The sequence below is a fragment of the Micropterus dolomieu genome, linkage group LG22, assembly GCF_021292245.1.
Source record: "Micropterus dolomieu isolate WLL.071019.BEF.003 ecotype Adirondacks linkage group LG22, ASM2129224v1, whole genome shotgun sequence".
NCBI lineage: Eukaryota > Metazoa > Chordata > Actinopteri > Centrarchiformes > Centrarchidae > Micropterus > Micropterus dolomieu.
The window spans coordinates 10,983,058-11,005,200 of NC_060171.1; the positions used below are offsets into that span (position 1 = coordinate 10,983,058).

Consider the following 22,143-nt stretch of genomic DNA (forward strand, 5'->3'; position numbering starts at 1 on the left):
TTATTATTATTATTTTTATTTAGTATTTATGGGTGTTCAACTAGTATTTCTACTTTATAAAATGTTCTGTAACACTACTGCTAGGTAATCACATCTAAGTACCTAGGACCTGCCTGCGCAGATCCCTCTCCTGGATGAAGCTGGTGAACATCTGGGTCTCCATGAACACCTCCAAGAATCTCCTCAAACTCTTGGAAGTGACTGCTTTGCGAAAGGCCTCACGCTGAAAGGATGGGGAGGAGGAAGAATTGGGACAGGGCATGGTGGAGGAGGAGACACACTCATCCTCTCGCTCTGCTCCACCCATGAAGAGGGAGTAGTGACCCACCATCTCCACGAAGAAACGCACAAAAGCCTCCGACACCACCGTGCTGAGGGAGCTGGAGTCTGGGTGGAGTGAAAAGAAATAAAACAGAAAAGATTAAACTACAGGACAACGCATCCATTATCTGCAAAGGATTGATCAATATCAATGACTCAATTTAGGAAGATAAACTCCCTACTCACTGGAAATTCCCTGATACTCCCAGTCACATACATCCCACTTTTTACACATTATATACAATATCAAGACATTTGATTTAGGCCTTACTCTCAAGCCATAAAATCAAGAGACATACTTTTGAATTGTGATATACTGTAGAACTGCCCCACTGGGCTTTACTGCTTTTCTGTTTTAAAAAGTCTTACTTTAAACACTTTAACTTAAGACATATGAGGGTGTTCTGTGTATGTATGTATGTATGTATGTATGTATGTATGTATGTATGTATGTATGTATGTGTATATAGCCCAATGTCACAAATCACACATTGTCCTCAGAAGGCTTTACAATCTGTACAACATACGACATACACCCTTTATCCTTAGACCACAGATTTGGATACGAAAACATAGATTATTTTACTTGTCATGTGAAGGTGACTATGATATACTTTTGTGTTGTTTTGTTCAAATTGATAGCATAAAAATACATGTCAAAACTATTGTATTCTCTTTTTTTGATATAATATAAAACATAAAATTAAATCTTGTGCAACTCTGTATGTATAAGTGGCCTCATGTAGTTCCCCATGTAGTGAACACCCTAAAATTGTAAGAGCACTTGAATGCCGCCTAAACCAGGTACTTAAGACAGCTGAAACAACTAAAAAGGCATTTTATTAGGGCCCAAGCACGCTATTGAAACTGAAGGGATTTTTTTTTCTTTCTGCAAAGTAACCTCAATTTTGGGGGCTTAAACATACTTGAAAACTCACCAAACTTTGCACATAATTCAGACGCGGCGAAAAATTTCATATTTTATGGGTTTCGCGCATGGGCGTGGCAAAACGGCTCCCCCCGTGGCACGTTTCACCTACATGTATGAAATTTCTGCGGCACATGTATCATGTCCAGACGTACCAAAAAGCCTGTTGGAGCGATGCCCGACACCCAACTGGAAGTCAGCCATTTTGGATTTAATGGTCATTTTTGGCAATTTACACACTTTAACAAACTCCTCCTAGAGATTTAGTCCGATCAACATCAAGTTTTTGCTGTGCACTCTAAACCCATTGACGATTAAAAGTTATTCAAACGGTTATTAAAAGTCGACCAGTTTGCCCATGGCGTGTCATCGAAAATTGGTGATTCGCCATGAAACAGGAAGATAAACTTCAGTACACATGCTCACATCTGCACCAAATTTGATAAGTAGAACAAAAGTCCTGCTCTGAACACATCCATTCGCCAATATTCAGTCAAAGTCACAGCACCACCTACTGGCAACAGGAAATTACACGTTTTACACTGTAATGTACTTCTCCTTGTAGGTTGGACGTATCAACTTCAAAACTGTCATGAGGCCATGATGTAAAACTTGTGAGTTTTCGGTTAACGGTGTTCAGATTTTCTCAGTCTACTCTAAAGCCAGTGACGATTACAAGTTGTACAAACGGTGAGTTTTTGTGGAATGGTGTGCCCATAAAACATAAAGTTGCTGTAACTTCAGTCTACATGCTCACATCTGTACCAAATTTGGAATATACCATAAAAGTCCCGCCCTGAATACATCCACATGCCAATATTCATTCAACGTCACAGCGCCACCTGCTGGCAACAGGAAATTACACGTTTTACGCTGTAATGTACTACGCTTAGCAGGTTGGACATGTCAACTTCAAAACTGTCCCAGAAAACCTATACCGCATTGATGAAGCCATGTTGTAAAACTCGTGACTTTGCAGTTAACGGTGTGGCGGTGGCAAAGTTAAACTCTTCGCCATGACGCAGGAAGTTGTTGTAACTTGGCTGTACATGCTCACATCTGTACCAGAGTTTACATGTTTTATAAGAGTCCTGCTCTGAACACATGTACAAGACAACATTCACCCATAGTCATAGCGCCACTAATGTTCTGGGGAAAAAATCTTGAAAAGAGTGGGAACCATACTGTAGTAGACCATTCCTTACTCTTTCATCATTTTACAGCTCTTTAGTATATTTGGTATTTTTAAAAATATACTGTATAAATACAGTACATCTTAACAGAGAAAGAAAGAAACAGAATACTGTGTTAAGAGCGCTGATTTACCATTGGGCAGATCTCCTTTCTCACAGGCCAGCTCCCTCCTCTTGTCCAGCACATGCTCGAGAGCTGCCTGTAGCTTGTGGGGAAGAATGGAGTCCTCATCATCCAGCTGTGGTGAGAAAGATACAGATGTAAATACTGTCAACATACTTTAGTCAAATAACATACTGTATTCACATAACATCTGGCAGAGTCACTACATGTGTAATGAAGTTAAAGGGTGACTCCATGCTGTGTTAGATGGATTTTCAGTGTTTCCCTAATGGTTTCTACCTGTCGTAGGAAGCGACTGTTACAGAGGTCGACGACCAGGACCTGAGGGGAAAGCAAAGGAAGAGTGATGTCATTTCCTAGAGTCATTGTTCAGTAGAGGAAAGGCCCATAGTCAAAGGCACAACAGTCAGTACATCAAAACAAATAAACTACCTCCTCTATGGGCAGCTCTTTAAGTCGAGGCAGAGAGCTGGAGAGCAGGCCGACTATAAAGGGGGTAGGGGTGCAGACAATATCCAACATAGATGGTGGGAGCACGGGGATGTACGTATGCTGCCAGGTGAAAGGGTAGAGCAGGGCCACCACTGCATGACAACACTGAGACAAAGTGCTGCAGAAAGAGAGAAAGAAAAAGGTTGATAAATATTCATAAAACAATGATAACTAGTTAATAACTATTTTTGGATGGGATAATACAGCGTGGTAAGCATTCAAGTCTTCAAGGGGAATATCCACCTTCAGCAGATACTTCAATAATGGACATTACTGTTAGATTATTATTAAAATAATCTCACCGCAACTTCCATTTAGGAGCTATTATGAAGCTTCTGAATGTATCACTGATTGAAACCTCTTTTTGGGGCTTGGAAACAGTCCCAGCAATTAACTGTCATACTCAGCATGTAAGCCAACAATGTATGAGAAAAATACTATTTGAATATCTACAGTTTCATGACAACTGGGCAAACTTCATCTGAAGATGAAGATCAATAGATACAAACAAAAGCTTTAAAACAGCAACTAAAAGAACCTTGTGGTGAGCTTGATTTTTCAACTAATGTTTCTAAGGTCAAGAATACATTTTTAATCTGAATAACATTATTATTATTTATGTTTGTCATAATCTGTTAACTCATACCTCTATATTGTTACATAACTTACCTCTACCTGTGACTATATACACATTCAGTGTACCAGCACCTTGCTGTAAAGCGCACCATTATGTACTCAACTTGCACTACTAATACTGAGTACTAAGGTAATATACTGGGCATTAGTAGTTACCTCTGCCTAAGTTAGTTCCTACATTTCCCAAGTTGACTTTCTACAACAACCCCCAGAAAACAGAGGCGAACTTGCATTTAGCTACGGGTTATGCACAGCAGATCAAGAGAGTGATAGTGATACACAATAGAATAGCTCTTGCTCTTTGATTCAGCTGCACTGGAAAAAGAGAAGTTAAGTTCAACTTAATATCTCAAAGTTATTCACAGAAACAGTAAAAATTACCCCACAAATCTTCCAAAAAGCAAAGCATATAATATCCGTAAAACGTTTATCACATGACTTGTCTTGTTTATCACTTGATGTCTTGTCTCTACCACAAGATGGTGCTAATCAACTCTTTAAGAAAATAACCTTTCCGGCAACACATTTCTTAATATGGAACCTAATGTTAAAAATTCCTGTTGCTCCAACAAAACCTTCGGAATTTTAAAAAACATCTCTTAGGGGAGAGTGATGTAACACTTATAAAAACTATACAGCGGCAACAAATACACTCACCCCACACTGTTAACTTAATCTCTCCCGGGTGTGCATCTGCTCACAGTTAATTCATTAAAAAATTGATTGACGAGGCCAAGTTTCCACTCCACAGTGGAGAATGTGCAATGACTCGCGATCTGCTTATGTGTTACGGTGAAAAACCTTTTTATATTGCCTTTTAAACAATAGTACATGAGCAAAAATGGAAGGCACACAAAAAACTGTTGGAAGGACTCACAGAACTACATATTGTATTGCAGTTACATTGCCTGAACCACCGGGTAGGTGTTTGGGTATTTTTTAACTAAATCAGGACATAATGACTAATTCTGCTAAGCCCACATGTTGAACCAGGTGTACCACAACAGTTAAAGGTTTAAAGTTGACTGTGTTGGTGTGATGACGTCATTATGCACATGTGTTAGCTCTGGAGTTATGCTCTAACTCCTTCTATCTGGCATCCATGACAGTTTTCCAGAGAAGTAGTGATTGTTCCCCAGGCGACTGTATAACACAACAGCATTCCTTCCTCTCACACTTGGTCAGGATCTTCTTTTCCTCAGACTGTTTGTCGACTTGAGGTCTCTCTGTCATATCCGTCAAACTCCTTTGCTCTTGGTCTTTTCTGCATCGTAACCCTTCCTTCAATAATCCAAAAGGATTCATTAAAATACTGAATGACTCCACTTGCCCCATGACTGATGCAGGTTGCAAGGACTGAAAATGTGATCTTCAGGTGGGAAAGCAGACTGAACCCACCATACTCTGGAACAATATATTAAGGCAGCCAACCTGAGTTTGTCGGCAGTGAAGATGACCCTGCGCTCTAGAAGTAGAGAGGCAAACACTCGGAGAAGGAGACGTAGACTCAAGGAGGAGAAGAGACATTCAAAGTCCACATGTTCCAGACGAGAATCTGACGGCCTACACAGCTCTATCACCTGTGGGAAAGAGAGAGGGAAGTTGAGATGGACACAAATAAAAAACAAAAGACTATTAGATAGTAATGTACATACTGCACACATAAAGAAACTAATATGATTATGTATATAATCTTTTAAAGTACATGGAGTTTGCTTCCAAGAATGGGGTGAAAAACCAGTGATTAAATGCTGATTTCCACAGTGACACCACCATCATCTCACCTCTGTCCCAGAGCCAGGTAGGAAGTTTTTGACAGTGATGGTCCTTCCTGGAGCAGGGAAGGGAGCTTCCATTATACCTCTCATAAAAGGCTGCACCAGAGCAGGGGATATAGCCCTCCTCTTTTCCACTTCATCCAGGATCTAGAAAACACAGAGAAGGATGCTCTGGAATTTCAAAACTGAAATTATTATCACAAATATATATATATATATATATATATATATATATATATATATATATATATATGAGTATACTGTAGACATTAGGAGCCCCAGCTCTCACATAATCTTTTCAATAGGTTAGACCTTTTGTGTAATTTAAATATTTGGATTTTAAGGTTTGTTTGGGCCATATGATAATATATATATTGGATAAGATTTCACTTTATCATGTGTCAGATATTTTGCCATATAATTTATACCCTGGGAGCTATACCTTTCTCTGGGTGCGTTAGACCACTGTAGACAGTGTTGCAAATCAAAGACCAGGACTGCTTTATGGCTATTATTAGATATTTTTATTATTGTAGCATGAATGCGATGAAGAGCATTAATCTGTCACATATATAAGTTATTAAATTAGCCGAAAACAGACATTTCTGTCTTGTTATTTCACCCACGAACAGTTTCTCAAATGATTCTGTATATAAATGCACTAAATCATGTATTATGATATAAATCAGTATTTTATGTTTACAGAATTATAGAATTCCCTTTCTTTTTCTTCTTTCCCTTTATTTAACCAGGTAAAAGTCCCATTGAGTGGATAAAAGTTTAAATCCAATTTAAAGACCCCTCTTTTAAATATGTCATTATAATCTTGTCAAAATGACATCCTTCCACAATCCTTACTGGAAGCCTGTTTACGCTGCTACCAAAACCAGGGAAACCCTGCAACAAATGTGAAAATCTAAGGCTAATAAGTCTTCTTAATTTTGACGTAAAGGAGTTATGTAAAGTCCTCACTAAAAGGCTTTCTTCTAGGGATAGTTAAGAAAGATGAAAATGTTTTTTTAAGGTTTGCCAAGGATATCACATTGTCAGTGGGGTGCTGCACATACAAGATGGGCTACTGCTACTGTTATTCTATCGTAAGATGCAGAGAAAGCATCTAAAAGGGTCGAATACTTTTCTTTGATGTCCTTGAAAGCTTTGGATGTGGGGAAAACTTGTATACAACTGTTATATACTGACCCCAGTGCAGAAATACTTAGGAATAATAAAATATCAAAACCAATTAAGATCTGTAAAGGGTGCTGTTAAGGGTGGCCGTTATCTCCACTTTTGTATACAATAGCAACAGAACCTTTTGCTATAGCTGTACTGTCCCATTTAGAGATCTCTGGTATAATTATCAGACAAATCACCCTACTGCTTTATATACTGATGACATCATAATTTTTCTCAGAGAAGTCCATTCCAGCCTTGTTAGAAGTGAAACAAAAACTGGTATTTTTTCAGGCTACACAAGTAATAATTCCAAATCTTCCACAATGCTACTAAAATTCCAAAAGGAGAGGTAATCCGACTGTACAAGCTCCCCATTTTAAAGTCAAATCATTTTACATATTTGGATGTAAACATACTACCCAATATAAAATATGTGGTGAACTCTAATTATGATCCTATTATGGGATCAATTATCAGCTCAATTACTGGATAGAAATCTCTACCAATCTCCTTAATTGAAAGAATCAATATTTAGAAGAAAAAATATACTGCCCAAATTTTAAATTTATTCGAGAACATCCCATTGCCTCCTCCTTCAAATCTATTTTAAAGTTAAATAAATTATTTATACATTTTCTGCAGAAAAAAATTAGATTTTACTACAGGTAAAGATAATATTTGGTTCAGGACTTAGGGGGTGCAGAAAATGCATGTCATTTGAGGAGCTTGCAATTAAACACTCACAACACAATTTTATTTTTATTCTTACAACTCAGAAGCTTAAATTAAACAAACAATAAACAGTCGCTATCTATATCTCCTTATTCACCATTAAAGTACAGGAACAGGATTTTAAGACTTACTGGGTCCCCTGAGTCTGCCGAAGCTAAACTTTTGTTTAGAGAGAGGGTTTACAGGAAGACATTTCATTTGATAAGTGGAAAGATGCTATCAAGCTAGCTCAAACACAAACAGCAAATACCCTTCTTAATTTTTTTACAATATAATTGGCTGATATTATATAACTCCAGAAAAGTGAAATAAATGCAATAGTAATGTCCAACATTTGTGTTAAATGTGGACAAGCTAATGCAGAACTTTTCCACTGTGTTGTGATGTAATAAGATAAAAGAGTTCTGGGAAGAGGAACAAAACATGACGGAAGATATTTTATCAAGAAAATTAACTATAGAGCACAATCTTTTCTTCTTAGGTTGTTATCCAAAAGAAAATAATAAAAAAGAAGAACGAGATGATCCTTTTGGATCTATGTTTGTTATAGGCAAAACGGATGATGGCACTATCATGGAAAAATGTAAATATTGGTAAATGGCTAAAGTAACTGTCTACATGTCTATCTTTAGAATAAAATACCCATTATATTAAGCGAAAACAAGAGCTATTTAAAAATATATGGGGTCCTTTTATTAATTATCTTGAACATACAGACTTGGAAATTAGTGTGAATTTGGAGATGATTGATAGGCCCCTCTGCTAGGAGCAGGATAGAAGCCTTGCATGCCTTGCTTTATGTTAGGGTGCCCTTGAAAAATAAATTTTATCTCAATGGGCCTTTTCTCCTGGTTAAATAAATGTTAAATAAAATACAATAAACATGTTGACTGTCAATATAAGAAATGGTTTACAGCCTGAATCCATCATGTGTAACCCTCAGCACACATATCGACACAACTGTATAGTATTAAACTTTAGTGTAGCTGATCTGATACAGATGAAACATATTCAGAATATCGTCAGCACTGAGTACATCCAAAGCAGAGGTAGCAATCAATCTATTTGCCATCTCCTGTAGCAGCAGTTATACTGTATTACCCTTCTATGTGAGTATCCTTACAAACTCAATTTTAGCAATGACATAAGTACAGATAGTCAACATGCATATCTATATATATATCTCCAAGGCTCAATACTGCAGTAACCACATCACCTGCAGTTCACATGTGTTTTTGCACTGGAACCAGGACTACAAGGCTCTGTGGGAAAGTTTATATGCTTAGTTTACCATATCTACCTTGGAAAAGAGGTCGAAGCAGCCCAGGCGGCTGATGATGCAGTAGACCTCGGGGAGCCTGCGGCCTTTACCACTGGGCTGTGAACAGCCAGCAAGAAAAAGACAGCTTCAAAACACTGTAGTGTCACAAGACCGCTCACCCAAGTACAGGATTACATCTGTAGAGCAAAGCAACAGCTTTGTTTCGATGAGACTTTGAAGGTACATTCAGGAACAATTACTGACAACTTGCATGGTAAAACAATACAACAATAAAAGAAAATTGGATGATTATGTTTATGATGAGAGATTGTCTATATTGAAACCAAATTAGGAGAAGCTAGTGACAAGGCTTAGAAGCATTTTAAGAGCATACCAGTAATCGCCGACAGTAGCCAAACCGCCTGCTTCCATCCTCACCAGTCAGGACAAATGAGAAAGTCTCACTAGGGATAAAAAATAGAGAGAGAAACAAAACATAATTCAGGCAGGCTGAAAAAAAATTAAAGCTCTTTAAATCACACAGAAAAGACTGTTGTGGAAACAGAAAGCTCAATTCTGAACTGGACTTTGTGCTTAGGTAAACAAAGGTATGAGCAGGAATACCCTCAGGACAGGCTTAGTCTACAAATATCCACAAAATACCCTCCTAAGCTCTACCTGACAGGTATTCATTGACCATTGAACATGTTCTTGACAGGCAAGAGTGCATGCCAGTTCAATGCAGGTGTGTGTTTGGTGGCCCCTCACCCTTCAAGCATTTGCCTCCAGGTAATTATTAGCCATAACCATCAGGACACACATCATCACTTCTCAGAACAATGCAGACGTTGAGAAGCTAAGCTAGGAGGTATTGGGTAATAGGGCCAATTTTAAACAGCACAGTAAGAGAGGTGATGTTGTAATAACAATCTAGGTGTAAGGTGCTAAATTCACCAACTCTCCCTGTAATCATTTGTCACTGTCAATACCTTATTGTTAAAGAAAGAACTGTCATCTTTACTAGTCACAAGGTAATTTCTATTTTGGGCTTTCAGTTTCTCCTCTAACAAGTGGTTATTAGCAAGGAAAACAGCTGAGCTATTACCACTCTGCCGGGAAATTCCTGTGTCTCTGTTTTGTTTCACTTTTTTATGTCTAAAGTTCCATGGCAGCAAGTGGGACACGGACTGACCTGGGGAAGTTGTCGACAGGCGCCCAGTCTTTGGCGTCTGGGAAACAGAACTGAGGGATGACTTTCAGCTGGTCCTCAGCCTCTCGCATGAACTTAAAGCTCCTCTCAAGCTGGAAGAAAAAAGAGAGAAAATGTGAAAACAAATATATTTAATGATGCCTGAAGGATAACACCATTAGAGGTGGAGTAAGCGATTCTGGAAAAATCCAACACCATGACAAATACCATGAACCATGACACAGCAAGTAATGTAACTAACATTACCTAAGTTGTGGGTAAGCATAGTGTAGTGATGGGAAAAGTCACTCTTTTGAAAGACTGGAGTCACCAAATCTCGTTCATTAAAATGAACTAATCTTTTTTTTGTGTCATTTCGTTCATCTTAACTAGGCTGGTTATTGCGGCGCTGCAGCTCTCTAGTGGGCGATTTAAAAAAAAAACACAGAAGGCTGCCTGGCTTGCTCTAATTGACAAAGTATAATGCACAAATTCACCTCTTGATCTTTCTCTATCATGGTTCTACAAAGCCCCATGGAGCCACAACCAAATTCAAACCATGTAAAAACCACAGAAATATGTTGTCAATATTCAATTAAGCCACTACCTCGGCTAAATCCGTCCATTTTCACAATCTTTCCTGAGTATACAACCAGCCATATAATTATAATTACTATCACAATATCTCTAAAGTGCTCATTCATACAGTAGCCTAACGCCTATCCATGAGTAAAATCTATATATTAACATCAGATTTACAGGGAATATATTGAAGTAATAAGCTTGACACACTAGATGAATAAAACACACAATTTAACAAATGTAATAATAATCTCAAACACTGCAGGTTGTTCACCAGTCACGAGCTGTGAAACAACAGCAGGGCTCTGTCGATAAATAAAAAGTAAAAGTTAAGTTGTGTTCTCTGGCGGACCGGATCAGCTGTTAGCTGTTAACACATCACAGGCCTAACGCTAACGTTGCTATGTGGCTGTGTTTTAATGGTTTAATGTCCGGGTCTGTTTGTTTTGGAGAGGAGACGACCTCCGTGGTAATTCAGCTCCCGGTAGAACTCCTGGTATAGCCAGAACAACTCTCATCAGCTGTTAGCTGTAAACACTAGCAGGACAAAAGTTACTGTGTTAAAACTCTAACTTAGCACAACATAACTGCGCTGTAATAACGTTATGCTTTATTAAATGTCACAAAATTATCAAAATGGATATTAGATATATGTCAGTCCAGTGACTGTTACCTTACAACCGCCTCTCATTCCCAGGCGCCGGCAGTAACTCAGCCTGCCGAGTGAAGACAGACTCCGAGGAGGACCCATGTGAACGCTGAACGATTAGTTCATTCCTGCTCCACAGCAGCGAGATGTCACGTGACAAACGAACGACTCAAACCCAGAGACCCACAGTTATGAGTCCTGAACTAATCAATTATGTTTCCTGTGCTGACGGAGACCTTGCAGCTGCTGTGTAACAAGTGAACCAAGTCCAAGACTATTCACGCATGTTTGAAAATGAACGAATTACTCACTGAGACAACCCGTTCCTCCTGAGTCACATATACGATTAGGTCAAATGAACGAAACGTTCTTGGAACGACACAACACTAACATAGTGCTGTCGCAGTTGCTGCTGCGAAATTAACATGCAGAGAGGATGAGATGGTCCCAGAGCCAGCACAACAGCTCCAAACAGCGATACTCAAAACTTTCCTGCTACCAAAGCTAACATCACAACAACGTCAGGTCTTGGGAAACGATCATTTAACGTTAGCTGAAACACAAATTATGGTTAGTACAGTGTTGTGTGGCGGGGTACGGGCCACTTTGTTTGTTTCCCATTTACAAAGCCATAGCTGTACAAAAACTGGATTGTTTTGCAGCGGAGATGTACAGAACTGACAGCTAGAGGACCACTAGGAGTTATTGCTGAATTTAACCACAAAATGTAGCTTACCCCACCTTTAAAGTCTTAGACCATCATGTTTCACACAGACTCACAAACACGCGCGCACACACACACAGCTTCCATTAATTTGCTAAACACTAATATGGAACTGACGTAAATCTGAAACCGACAATTCTGCTATCTGCACACTGGAAGAAATAAATAATGAACCACATTTTATAACCACTAAAAGCGAACTTCTTCTAGTGCCATTACCTGAACAGAATTTTAGATTTGTGTTAGCCTCTTACTAAATCTCATTAGTCACATCATAAAGCTACAGTGCCACTATTTTAAGTAAGTAAAATGAAGTAGCCAAAGGCCTCAATAAGATAATAAGATAAAGTTCTTGAAGAAGAGTCTTGACATTGTTAACATCACACGATTGAGGGGTTTTGCGCATACAAGGCTAAATCACTGTACAGTCACTGTAACATTTAGACAGTATACAGTCAATGGCAGTAAAGCAGGATCACTGATCAAAAATTACTAGTCTTTTTCTATTTTATTCCCCAGAAAGTCCATCCCTGGTTCTCATTAACTGGCATATACAAGTAAAGTTATTAGTATTCATCAGGTAGAAAAGCTAAGTGTCTCATTTTGGAATAAAGTGCTTCAGTAACATTTCTATCCCCTTTTACCTTGAGAGGGAACTGCTGTGTGACTTCTGGCAGGTACGGGACTCCAGCTTTGGTCTTGTGGAGTGCAACAACAATGAAATACTCAAAGAGTTTCCTCTCCTGCAAATCCATCAGATCCCTCTCCATGGTCCGGTACCGTCCTGTCTGCCTCAGCATGGACTGGACCGACACCAGTCGCTGGCTGTGAGCTGAGTGACAGAGAAACACATTTCATGCAAATACATCCATGTCATGTATGCACATACATTCACAGAGGGTCACTGGGAGGTCACCATGTAAGGCAATCAGCAGTTCCATCTGTGTATAGTTTTGATGTTAGCTATACAGTGGAACAATGAAAAGAAACAAAACTATGATCTGAATCAGTTTTTGTACACATGCTCCTATTGTGCTCATTTGTAACTTATTGAAATTACAGAGATACAAAACTATTTTATACTTATACTGATATAGTTCCCCCATGTAGCCACTGTATGTGTACTGTCAGTATTTATTTCTTTATTCTCACCTTTCAATTTCTCCTCCGTGTCACTTTCCGACTCACTGTTCTCATCTGTCACCAAATTAAAGAGAAGAAAGAGCGAAAAAGAAAAACGTGTGTGAGGAGACTGCTAATGACAATCACATGAAACCCAAAGCACGTGGAATTTGCTATTGTTGCTTTCATTGCAGCTAGTATCACACAACACCACCCAGTCCACTAAAATGGGTCAGTCTCAACTGATCCTAGAATGTAATATTTCCCATGAAGCTAAGTGAATACATATGATGAGGTGTTGTTTTGGTATGAAGATACAACTGTAAAGACATCAGAGTCGTAGGAAAGGTAAACTGATGAAAAGTGTCTGCAGTTGGTAAAGTGTTGATAATATTAATGATCTTTGAATTTATTGATAATTACAATGAAAAAAAGCTGTGTAATAAAAAAAGAAATTTCTCCATTTGTCAAATTTCATGACCATTTCATTTCAATTTCAAACCAAATAAACAGACCAGTTACCAGGAAATACAATAGATTTAATAAAACCTAATAATAAAACCTAGAATATCTAGAATGTCATGTCTTGCTAATTTACAGTGGTCTTGCTGTTGTGCATCATTTAGGATTGTCCTTTGATTAAGTGATTTATTGTTTTATTATTCATTTTCACTTTTTATTGTTTTATTATTCATTTTCATTTTTTAGCAGGGCAGGACTGAGCTGCCTTAATAATATACTCTTGATATATGTGTTAGTTTGTGTGTTAATACTGCAATAGTCTGCCAGACTAGTATCTTTTTTTGTTTTTTACTGTACATGGGTGCCCAAAAAAGCTTCCCCCTCTGTAACAAAAAACCTGAAGTACCAGACAATGATGGAATTCAAGTGCCAGATTCGGATTGTTTTTTATTCCAGGAAGTGCAGTAGCACGTGGCATACTTGTGAAAAGGTTAGAGAAGATGGCCTTGCATGGTAAGAAAACTTTTAAAATAACTCTTGGATCCAAAGCACAATCTGAACCTGGATCTGTTTTCACACCAGGAACTAATCACTTGTTCCTTGGCCCATACCCTAACTTTCCACCAAATTTTATTGAAATCAGTTAACAAGTGTTTGAGACATCCTGCTAACTAACAGGCAAAGAAAAACACAACCTCCTTGATGGAGGCATTGAAGAGGAGGACATGATTTTTCACAGTTGATGTGAAGATAATGAAAGACTTGTGGACTTGCTTTTTTTGTTTTCATATGAAGCCTCACCTCTCCCTGAGCTGGACTCTGTAGACTGAGACACCCTCTTCATACGTTTCTTCCCTCTCCGCGCCTCGAAGATGCCATTGATTTTCAGCACCATCTGCAGGAGGTAAAGGGAAAGAAATGTCCATCTTTAACTCCTTAAACTAATAAACTGAATCTGGCAGCTTCCTACAAAGATAATTTCAATACAGCTTCTGGGAGGCCTTCCGCCAGGCACACTTCTCACAGGAAATATCTGTCAGAAAATGTTCCCCTATCTTACTCATCCCCAGACAACAGCATGCGTGGACCAGCTCCGAACCTCCCTGAGCAGTACACTGGGCCATAAATCAGAGAGAGCAGCATGAGCTTTGTGAGAGGCCTCTCAGACTCCAATACCTTGGGGATTTTCCTCCGTCTGCGATTGTATGGGTCTCCAGAGAGGCAGGGGGTGTCGTCAGGGCTGCTGGGTGTGGAGGGGGGGCTGATACGGGAGGGAGAGGAGATGCCAGTGTCCCTGCTGGTCTTGCGTAGTTCAAGGAGCTTGAAGCTTCGTCGTTCCGAGTTTTGTCGGAAGAAGCCGGGCTTGGAGCAGAGCTGTGGGGGTGCAGATGGAGCAAAACAGACACATTGGAGGATGATTTTTCGTGTAGAACTGTTTCTGTTAAACCTACTTTGTTTCTATAGGGATGTAATTGTGATCAGGTACCTTAGTTGGCGTATCAGGGACAGGAGATGAGGAGGCAGGTGAAACACATTTGCTTCCCAAACAACTTCTCTCAAGCTCTATATCTTCATATGGGTTCTCCTTGGATGGAGGATCTTCAAAAATAAGAAATCATTGTCACCTGGATTACACAACAGCCTCACACAATCTTTCCAAAGAGCAGATAAAGTACTATTTCCATATCAGTCAAGTTTGTTTTGCCAGACGATTCCTACTCCAGATGTGCAGAGAGCTACCAGAGGCAGCAGTGTGCTTACCCAGCTCATATTTCACCGTGATAAGATGCTTGCACAGCTAATGCTAAATGTCAATCTAGCCACCAGTCCTCCCCTGCAGATAAGGAGAGAGGAAGTTTCATTTTCCAAAACCTGTGCCTCTTTCTCTCTTTGTCTCTGTCTTTCTGTATCTCTCCTCTGCTCTATCAATTCATCAACCAGATGTGACCTGTAGGAGTCAGAGGATAAAGAGGGACATTCAGTTCCCTACTCCTTCTCCCTCTGAAAACCTCAGCATACTATTTTTCACATTGCTGGCCGATGAGAACGTCACACATGGTGTGTTTGTGTGTCAGCTGTGTACATGTGAGTTTGCATCAAGTCATCAGGGCGTGCGTCAGTACACATGTAGCAATGACAGTTGCTTTCCTCTCAATCAGAAAACACTACCAGACATGTGGATTGTGTTTTTAAAGTGTCTTGATGAGAACCTGATTTGCGTGTGGAGGTTGATGACAAGACTATGAGGACACCACAACTGTTCATCACTGTCCACACTATCTATAGCTCTGCATTCCTGAGCTGCTTCTTGAACAGACAGCTAGAGTCTGAGTTACTTTACCCATGGGACACTGCTGAGAGAGTTTGATTAACTATGTCTGAGCGTTTTAAAGAACAATACTACCTTATGAAAGGAGTAAACTGTAAAATAATCCAAAATAAGCTTTGGCATCACTTAAATATAATTATTAAACTTAATGTGGTTGTTGCAAGCAAGAAGCAAGCATTATACACTGGTCTTTGGGTTGAAAACCGAAGCCACATAGAAGTGATTGCCAGTAATGAGCTGTGGCTCTAAGCCATTCACATACCCCCCGCTGTACTGACAATCACAGCAGCCAACCTCAGCTACGACCTCACACAATGCCACTATTGTACGTTCTGAAATTAAACAGGCTCTAGGTGGGGTTGGCATAACACTGCAGATAATAATGTAGGAACGTAGGTTTCTACGTATAACTTTTAATAAAAGTGAAGCAGCATGGCTCTAAATTAAAACTGGAGCAGAAAAAACAGAGAAAGGACAGCTTGGCCTCCTCATCACCTCCGCTGCTAAACTCTATGACGCACTAATGTAAGGGTCATGCAGTGCATGAAGTGTATAGAAAATAGGAGAACCTACAACTTATAGTACACTATTTAGCAATGGTTTACAGTTTTTTCAAATACAAATCCATTTATAACTGACAAGGTTCATAACGTAACCACATGTCAGAAATATGATTTTGGACAGATGTAGCAGTTTATAGATGATTCCACTTGGTTAAGGAAAATTTAAGGCGTGATATGTATTGTTTTACCTATTATGTCCTCGTAGACATTCTCTTCTGATAAAGTGCGTGTTAAGCCCAGTCTGGACTGAGCGTACCAGTCCACCCTGCAGCTTTCTGTAGACGACTGGAGGAGATCTTCAAATTCATAGGATTTCCTGGTGGACAGAGCATTACAAAGATTTAGGAGGAGTTGCCCGCCAAATACAAAAGAAGACAAGGTAGGAAGATTTTTGACATGTTTCTGAGTGAGCTTGTGCTCCTGATGATGCTTTTAATACTAATTGATATGCCAGGCTGGAAAACTGATGTTACCATTTTCAAGGTGCCACATCTGAATGTCCACATTTTTGTTTCATCACTGCCAAAGATTATAACCCAGTAGAATGAAGTGCACACAAGCATCTGTGGTTGCATGCATCCCCACCTGCATGTACATGTACAGTTTGCTACATCCAATGCAATATAATGCAAAAGCCCTGCAATGAATCCTACCCTGTTCTGAAGCTGATCATTTTCAATTTTCTTCTCTGTGGTGCAGTATATGATTTTAATACTGTTGGCCTTTCATCTTATTTTGCTTGTTTTTAACTTGAACGTTAACTTTCCTAGTATTTGCATATGAAAACTAGCCATTTGACCAAATATGGCACGTGTACATCATACTGGTGTCAACTATTGTGAATTTATCCTGATATATAAAGTAAAGTTATGCAAAATAAATGACCACAGTGTAGAATCAACACCTTTCTGTCAGAGTTTTAACAAAAACTGAACATTTTAAGCTTTACAAATGTAGGATTTATTGCGCAGCTGTTGCATGGCATTTGATAAATCTAAGTGTACCTAACAAACTGGCAACTCAGAGAGACAGTCTGGCCAAACAAAGGGCTTGACACACCACACTGGAGCAGAGTGAGGCCTCCACATATGGTATGGAATGTAAGAGATCCAACTCAAGCTCCAAACAAGAATTCAGACCACTGAAGAAAGTGAACAATAGACGAACTCCAATCCTGCAGAGTTCAAATTTTTTTGGTTTCCTTACAGAGCTGTGTTTGTTTGATTGTAACCATCTGAATGTGAGCGCTACTTAAGACTCAATTTCCAACATTTTGGCAAAATAAGTGATTCAGATTCTGGATCAGACTTTACAAGTAGACACATTTTTACATCTAGAAATTCTAACTCTGCTAAACGAATGCCTGACAACCTCATTTGTGATAGCCAAGGGCCTTGTGCAATAATTTTTACTGTTAAGGCTAAGATTCTTGATAAAGCAAGGGGCCTCTTTGACATGACTCATACCACTCTGCATGATGTTCTCCTCTTCCAGTAGAGTTTTGGAACGAGAATAAGTTGAGTTGATGTGTACATTCCTCAGAGCCAACCAATGACCTCATTCTTTGGGAAATTTAGAAACAGGATGATGTCACCGGTGGTTTTGATTTACAGCAGATGTGGGAGATGTTCACCTCAGTGTTTGGTTGGTGGTGTTGGGGGAAGGCTTATGGAATACGCACAAGAGCACTTTAAAGATTTTTTTTAGCTTTAGGGTTAAGACGAGACAACATGGCTGGATTGAGTAACATTTACTTATCATGTCTTTTTAGCCATGTTAGCAGCAAAGCTAGGGACAGCAATACTGACTTGTAGGTTGGTCTGTCTGCCACTGGTCCTGACTAAAATATCAACAACAAACAAACATTGCTTGGATTGCTATGAAATTCGGTACAGCCATCCGTGGTCCCCAGAGGAATAACCTTACTGACTTTAGACTTTTCCTCTGGTGCTACAATGAGGTTGATAATTGTGTCTTCGCAACTATTGGATGTATTGCCATAAAATTGTTCCCAACATTTATGTTCCCCTCAAAATGAATAGTAATAACTGTTGTGATCCCTTGATTTTTCAGGTCATACTTTTATTTCTCCAATACCCACAAAACTATTGCTTCAGCTGTAGTTGTCTTTAGTACTAGTTAGCACATTAACCATACCTGCCCAACCTCAACATACAACATACATACAGTGACAAGAGCTTCAGTAAAGCTTTACTAAATGTCTTATTGTCTAGGATGGATGTCTGCCATAGGAATGATCCTCAAAACGAATCAAGGTTGCCCATACTATTAATTCTGTCTTCTTATTCCCTTACCTGTTACTGCTGTCCCGGGGTTTGTCAGCCCAGGGTCTCCTGCAAACCCCAGGTGGTGGGCATGTGGGTAAAGGTGGAGGAGGAATGGAGGGCAAAGGGGGCAAGTTCCTCCTTCCTTTCAACAAGCTAAGCCCTGAAGCTGGGGTAGTAGGGGGGGTGTGGTGCTGGAAGGTTCTCTGAGGTTTAGGTAGAGGGTTTATAGACGGAGCACCTGGCTCACTGTACACGTTCTCTGGATCCCCCTCCCTCCTCCTCCGCAACCCGCTAGGCCGAGCCACATCAAAAGTCCCAAAAATGGGCTCGTTGGCCTTCTTTTCTGTTTCATCCAGCTCCTCCTTTGAAGGAGGGCAAAAGTAATTCCCTGGAAATGCCAGTGAAGGTCTGTCAGGAAGCTCCTTTGTTGCCTTCTCTAGTTTCTTAACATGAATTAATACACTTTTCTTGTCATGGGGTGGTTCTGCTGGCTTGGTAGCCCGAAAACCCCTCTCTAGGATCACTTCTCTTTCCTTGTTTGCTGGGCCTTCTGGAGATTGAGGCCTTTGATCCCCCATCTTTCCACCATTCTCCTTCCCTGAGTCTTGTCTGTCCCAGCTGACAAACCTCTTGCTATCTGTCCTTTGGACCTCTGAAGCTTTGGATTCCTTTTTCCTTACTGTCTCAACTTCCTTCTGCGTTATACTCAATGGACATGTCCCTGTAGAAGTTACTCCAGGCTCCTTTTTTCCCTCCCATTGTGAGATCTTATCGCGGATGCTGGCTGTCTTGACTCCCGCTGGACTCTTCTTGTGGTTCAGTTTGCCACACAGCCCATTCTCCATGCTGGGAGTCCGAGGGTCAGTGGTGGTGTTGGCTCTCCTGTGAGCGAGCATTGTGTCAAGAGGACCCAGGTTGTCACTTGTGCTGAGTAGGGGGGGGAGGGGACGCTTGTAGGACACAGTGGCGTCCCTCCTGTCTGTGTCCCCTGGTGACCCGCACACCTCTTGGCGCTGGGGCACTGCAGACGATGGAGCCTCCCCGACCTTCAAGCCACAGCACTGAAGCCTAGAAAAGAATCACACACATAAAAATGAATATGAACATACTTGTTTAACTTTTAAAGGGGTTGCAAACACACCTGGGGTAAGCAATGTTGGAGAACTAGCAAAAGACAGCTAGATTTTGAAATATCCAATCTAAAAAATAAAGAAACTCCATCCCCTCCCTTCAGGACTCTCTTCAAAGTGACCCCCAGACACTATTTTTTTATTTTCTGATTTATTGATTGCTCTCAGGCTGTAAAGAGAATTTCAGACCAAATTGGTTTTATAATCCAATGCAAATGACGCTTGACATTATTATTTATAATTGGTGAGAAAATATATAATATGATCAACCTAAAATAAGATTTTGAAGCTTTCTTGAATTGCCCATTTTGCAGTATTTCAAGATTAACAGGCTGGATGGTCACCTGTCAATCACGAGATGGACTGTGGGAGGAAACAAAAGGGAAACACAAACAAACAGGAAACAAATGCAAAGAGTCTTCTCTCTGTAAGAGGACAGTGAATAGTCTGTACTTAATTCAAACCAGACAAACTGAGGGAGAAAATACATTGCACTGTTGTCATCTCTAATAATTTATAGTGCAATTATTTTCATAGAGATGTCAGTTGCTGCCTTCAGTGTAAATATTGAAGCATCATGCTCCCCATTGCTCTTAAAATTGGCCACACAATGGCCTCACAATTACGTCCAAATAGATATTTCTTTTATGGGTAAACAAGAATTCTTGTTAAAAGCGCTCAGACGTCTGTTTGGTGCCTCTGTTTTAGCTGTGAGTCACTCGTGGAAGATTACTGGGTCATGACTGTTTGAACTCTGGGTTTGGGGGTCAAAGTTTACAAGCTACACACACAGCTATTTCTGGAGAGGAGATGAAAGTATACACAGAAGAGGGGAGAGGCCGACGTGTAGACGTGCATCTTTCTACCACCGACCCTCGAAACTCAGTTTTGGCCCAAAGTCCATTCATCAAGTGATTGCATTTCCAACAAACAGAGGAAATGCGGCCTCTCTGGGTGACTTCTGATGACATTGCTGGATGTGAAAACCAACAGTCATGCAATCCAGAGGAAATCTCTGGGGAAAATTACAGATTCAAGTTTCCTAAGAGACCTTAAAAGAAAAAAAAAATACAACTTGATGTTGTAACTATGACCAACAAGGAAACCAAATAATTGGGTTTTATTAGTTTGGGCCCCCTATCCCTCTCCCTCCCCTGTTCTTTTTCTTTTCGTGTCCCTCGGCTGAAACAGCAGTTTTTATTAACCATGAAGCAACAGAGGGGAAAAACTAGGTCAAATAGAAAAGCCAAGTAAAGGAGAACAGGAGTGGGCATGGGGGTCGAGTGAAGGAGTTACTGAAAAAGTGGAGCAGATGGAGAAGGAAATTAATAGTCTACTTCCCCCATCTCAAAAAATACTTGTTTGTGATTAGAGAGAAAGCGAGATTGAGAGCTAGATTTAATAAATGGTCAATATGGAAAGCGTATCTATCCCCCACAGCCAAGGATGGGTGGAGCATGAAGATGAGGGTCATTGAGGGCGGAAGGAGGGAAGGAGGTACAAGGGCACAATAGCTGACCAGCTGAACACATTATCAGCAGATAAGAGAAAGGGTTTAAAATGGGCATGAAGAAATAAAAGATAGACAAAACTAACTAACTTTTATTGATATCAACTTGTGACAATTCCCCACAAGAACTGTATTGAGCTTTTGAGGAATGATAACTTCAGTAACATGGCAGACTGTCAAAACAACAGAAATTTAAATCTTCCACTAGACAATCCCTTTTGTTGGCACAAACCAAAATCCATTCATAATAATCTAAATAGCACTAATGAATATTGCAAGGATGACAGAAGGGACCGCAGAGAGTGGTCATAGAAGCATTAGACAGTTACAGCATGAGGGCAGTAACAGCATCCAGATGCCAGATGGTCAACTCTGCACTGCTCTGCTCTCTAGTCCTGCTTTTGTTATACTGCTGACCCTAATGGAAAGGGGTGTCTCCTGCTTGCTTCAGAGCAGTACAGAACTTTATGAATGTTTTGGGGAATGCGCAGCATGTTGTGGAGAATGTAAATAGGTATTTAATAAGATGGCAGAGCAAAGGGAACTACTATACAGGCTCACAGCTTTTGTCACATCCTGCAGCAGAGGATCTACTAGTTTCAGAGGTATTTTTCCCCACTGCAAAGTCTGAATTGAAAGTTAAAGCTAGAGTGCGGGACCTTTACGTTTATACAGTATTATTGTTCTTTACATTCAAGCTCTTGCCAAATAAGTTCGGACAATGCTGAATAAGCCTATCACCGCCAGGTAAATCTCTCTATATTTTACAGTATAACAGAGTTTTTAAATCTCTGTGGTAACATACACACACAACCGAACTGGTAGTGATTTGTTTTATGCCAACCAGCAATTATTGGTTTGCCAGAGCTGAAGCACGGAGCGACCGTAGGAACAGCAGCAACTCGTTATGGCCAAGCCTGTACGTCATAAGCACATGTCAACTGTGTTGTGTAA

The 22,143-nt window shown here is 40.0% G+C and overlaps 1 protein-coding gene across 6 annotated transcripts in view; it reads right to left on the reverse strand.

The window, feature by feature from the left end:
• Positions 1-22,143, reverse strand: part of si:dkey-82f1.1 (DENN domain-containing protein 2A) — a 44,177-nt gene that overhangs the window by 2,427 nt on the left and 19,607 nt on the right. For 5 of the 6 annotated variants that reach the window (XM_046038329.1, XM_046038327.1, XM_046038326.1 and 2 more), the window contains 16 exons: positions 18,577-19,617; positions 16,450-16,577; positions 14,856-14,968; positions 14,546-14,743; positions 14,171-14,264; positions 12,938-12,982; positions 12,430-12,617; positions 9,834-9,943; positions 9,036-9,105; positions 8,681-8,758; positions 5,479-5,619; positions 5,126-5,274; positions 2,999-3,176; positions 2,846-2,887; positions 2,576-2,681; positions 103-387 (listed from right to left, as the gene is read on the reverse strand). In XM_046038329.1, coding sequence (XP_045894285.1) covers positions 103-387; positions 2,576-2,681; positions 2,846-2,887; positions 2,999-3,176; positions 5,126-5,274; positions 5,479-5,619; positions 8,681-8,758; positions 9,036-9,105; positions 9,834-9,943; positions 12,430-12,617; positions 12,938-12,982; positions 14,171-14,264; positions 14,546-14,743; positions 14,856-14,968; positions 16,450-16,577; positions 18,577-19,617 — 2,966 coding nt within the window. The remainder of the gene's footprint in view (positions 1-102; positions 388-2,575; positions 2,682-2,845; positions 2,888-2,998; positions 3,177-5,125; positions 5,275-5,478; positions 5,620-8,680; positions 8,759-9,035; positions 9,106-9,833; positions 9,944-12,429; positions 12,618-12,937; positions 12,983-14,170; positions 14,265-14,545; positions 14,744-14,855; positions 14,969-16,449; positions 16,578-18,576; positions 19,618-22,143) is intronic. The other variant, XM_046038325.1, reaches the window with a different exon arrangement.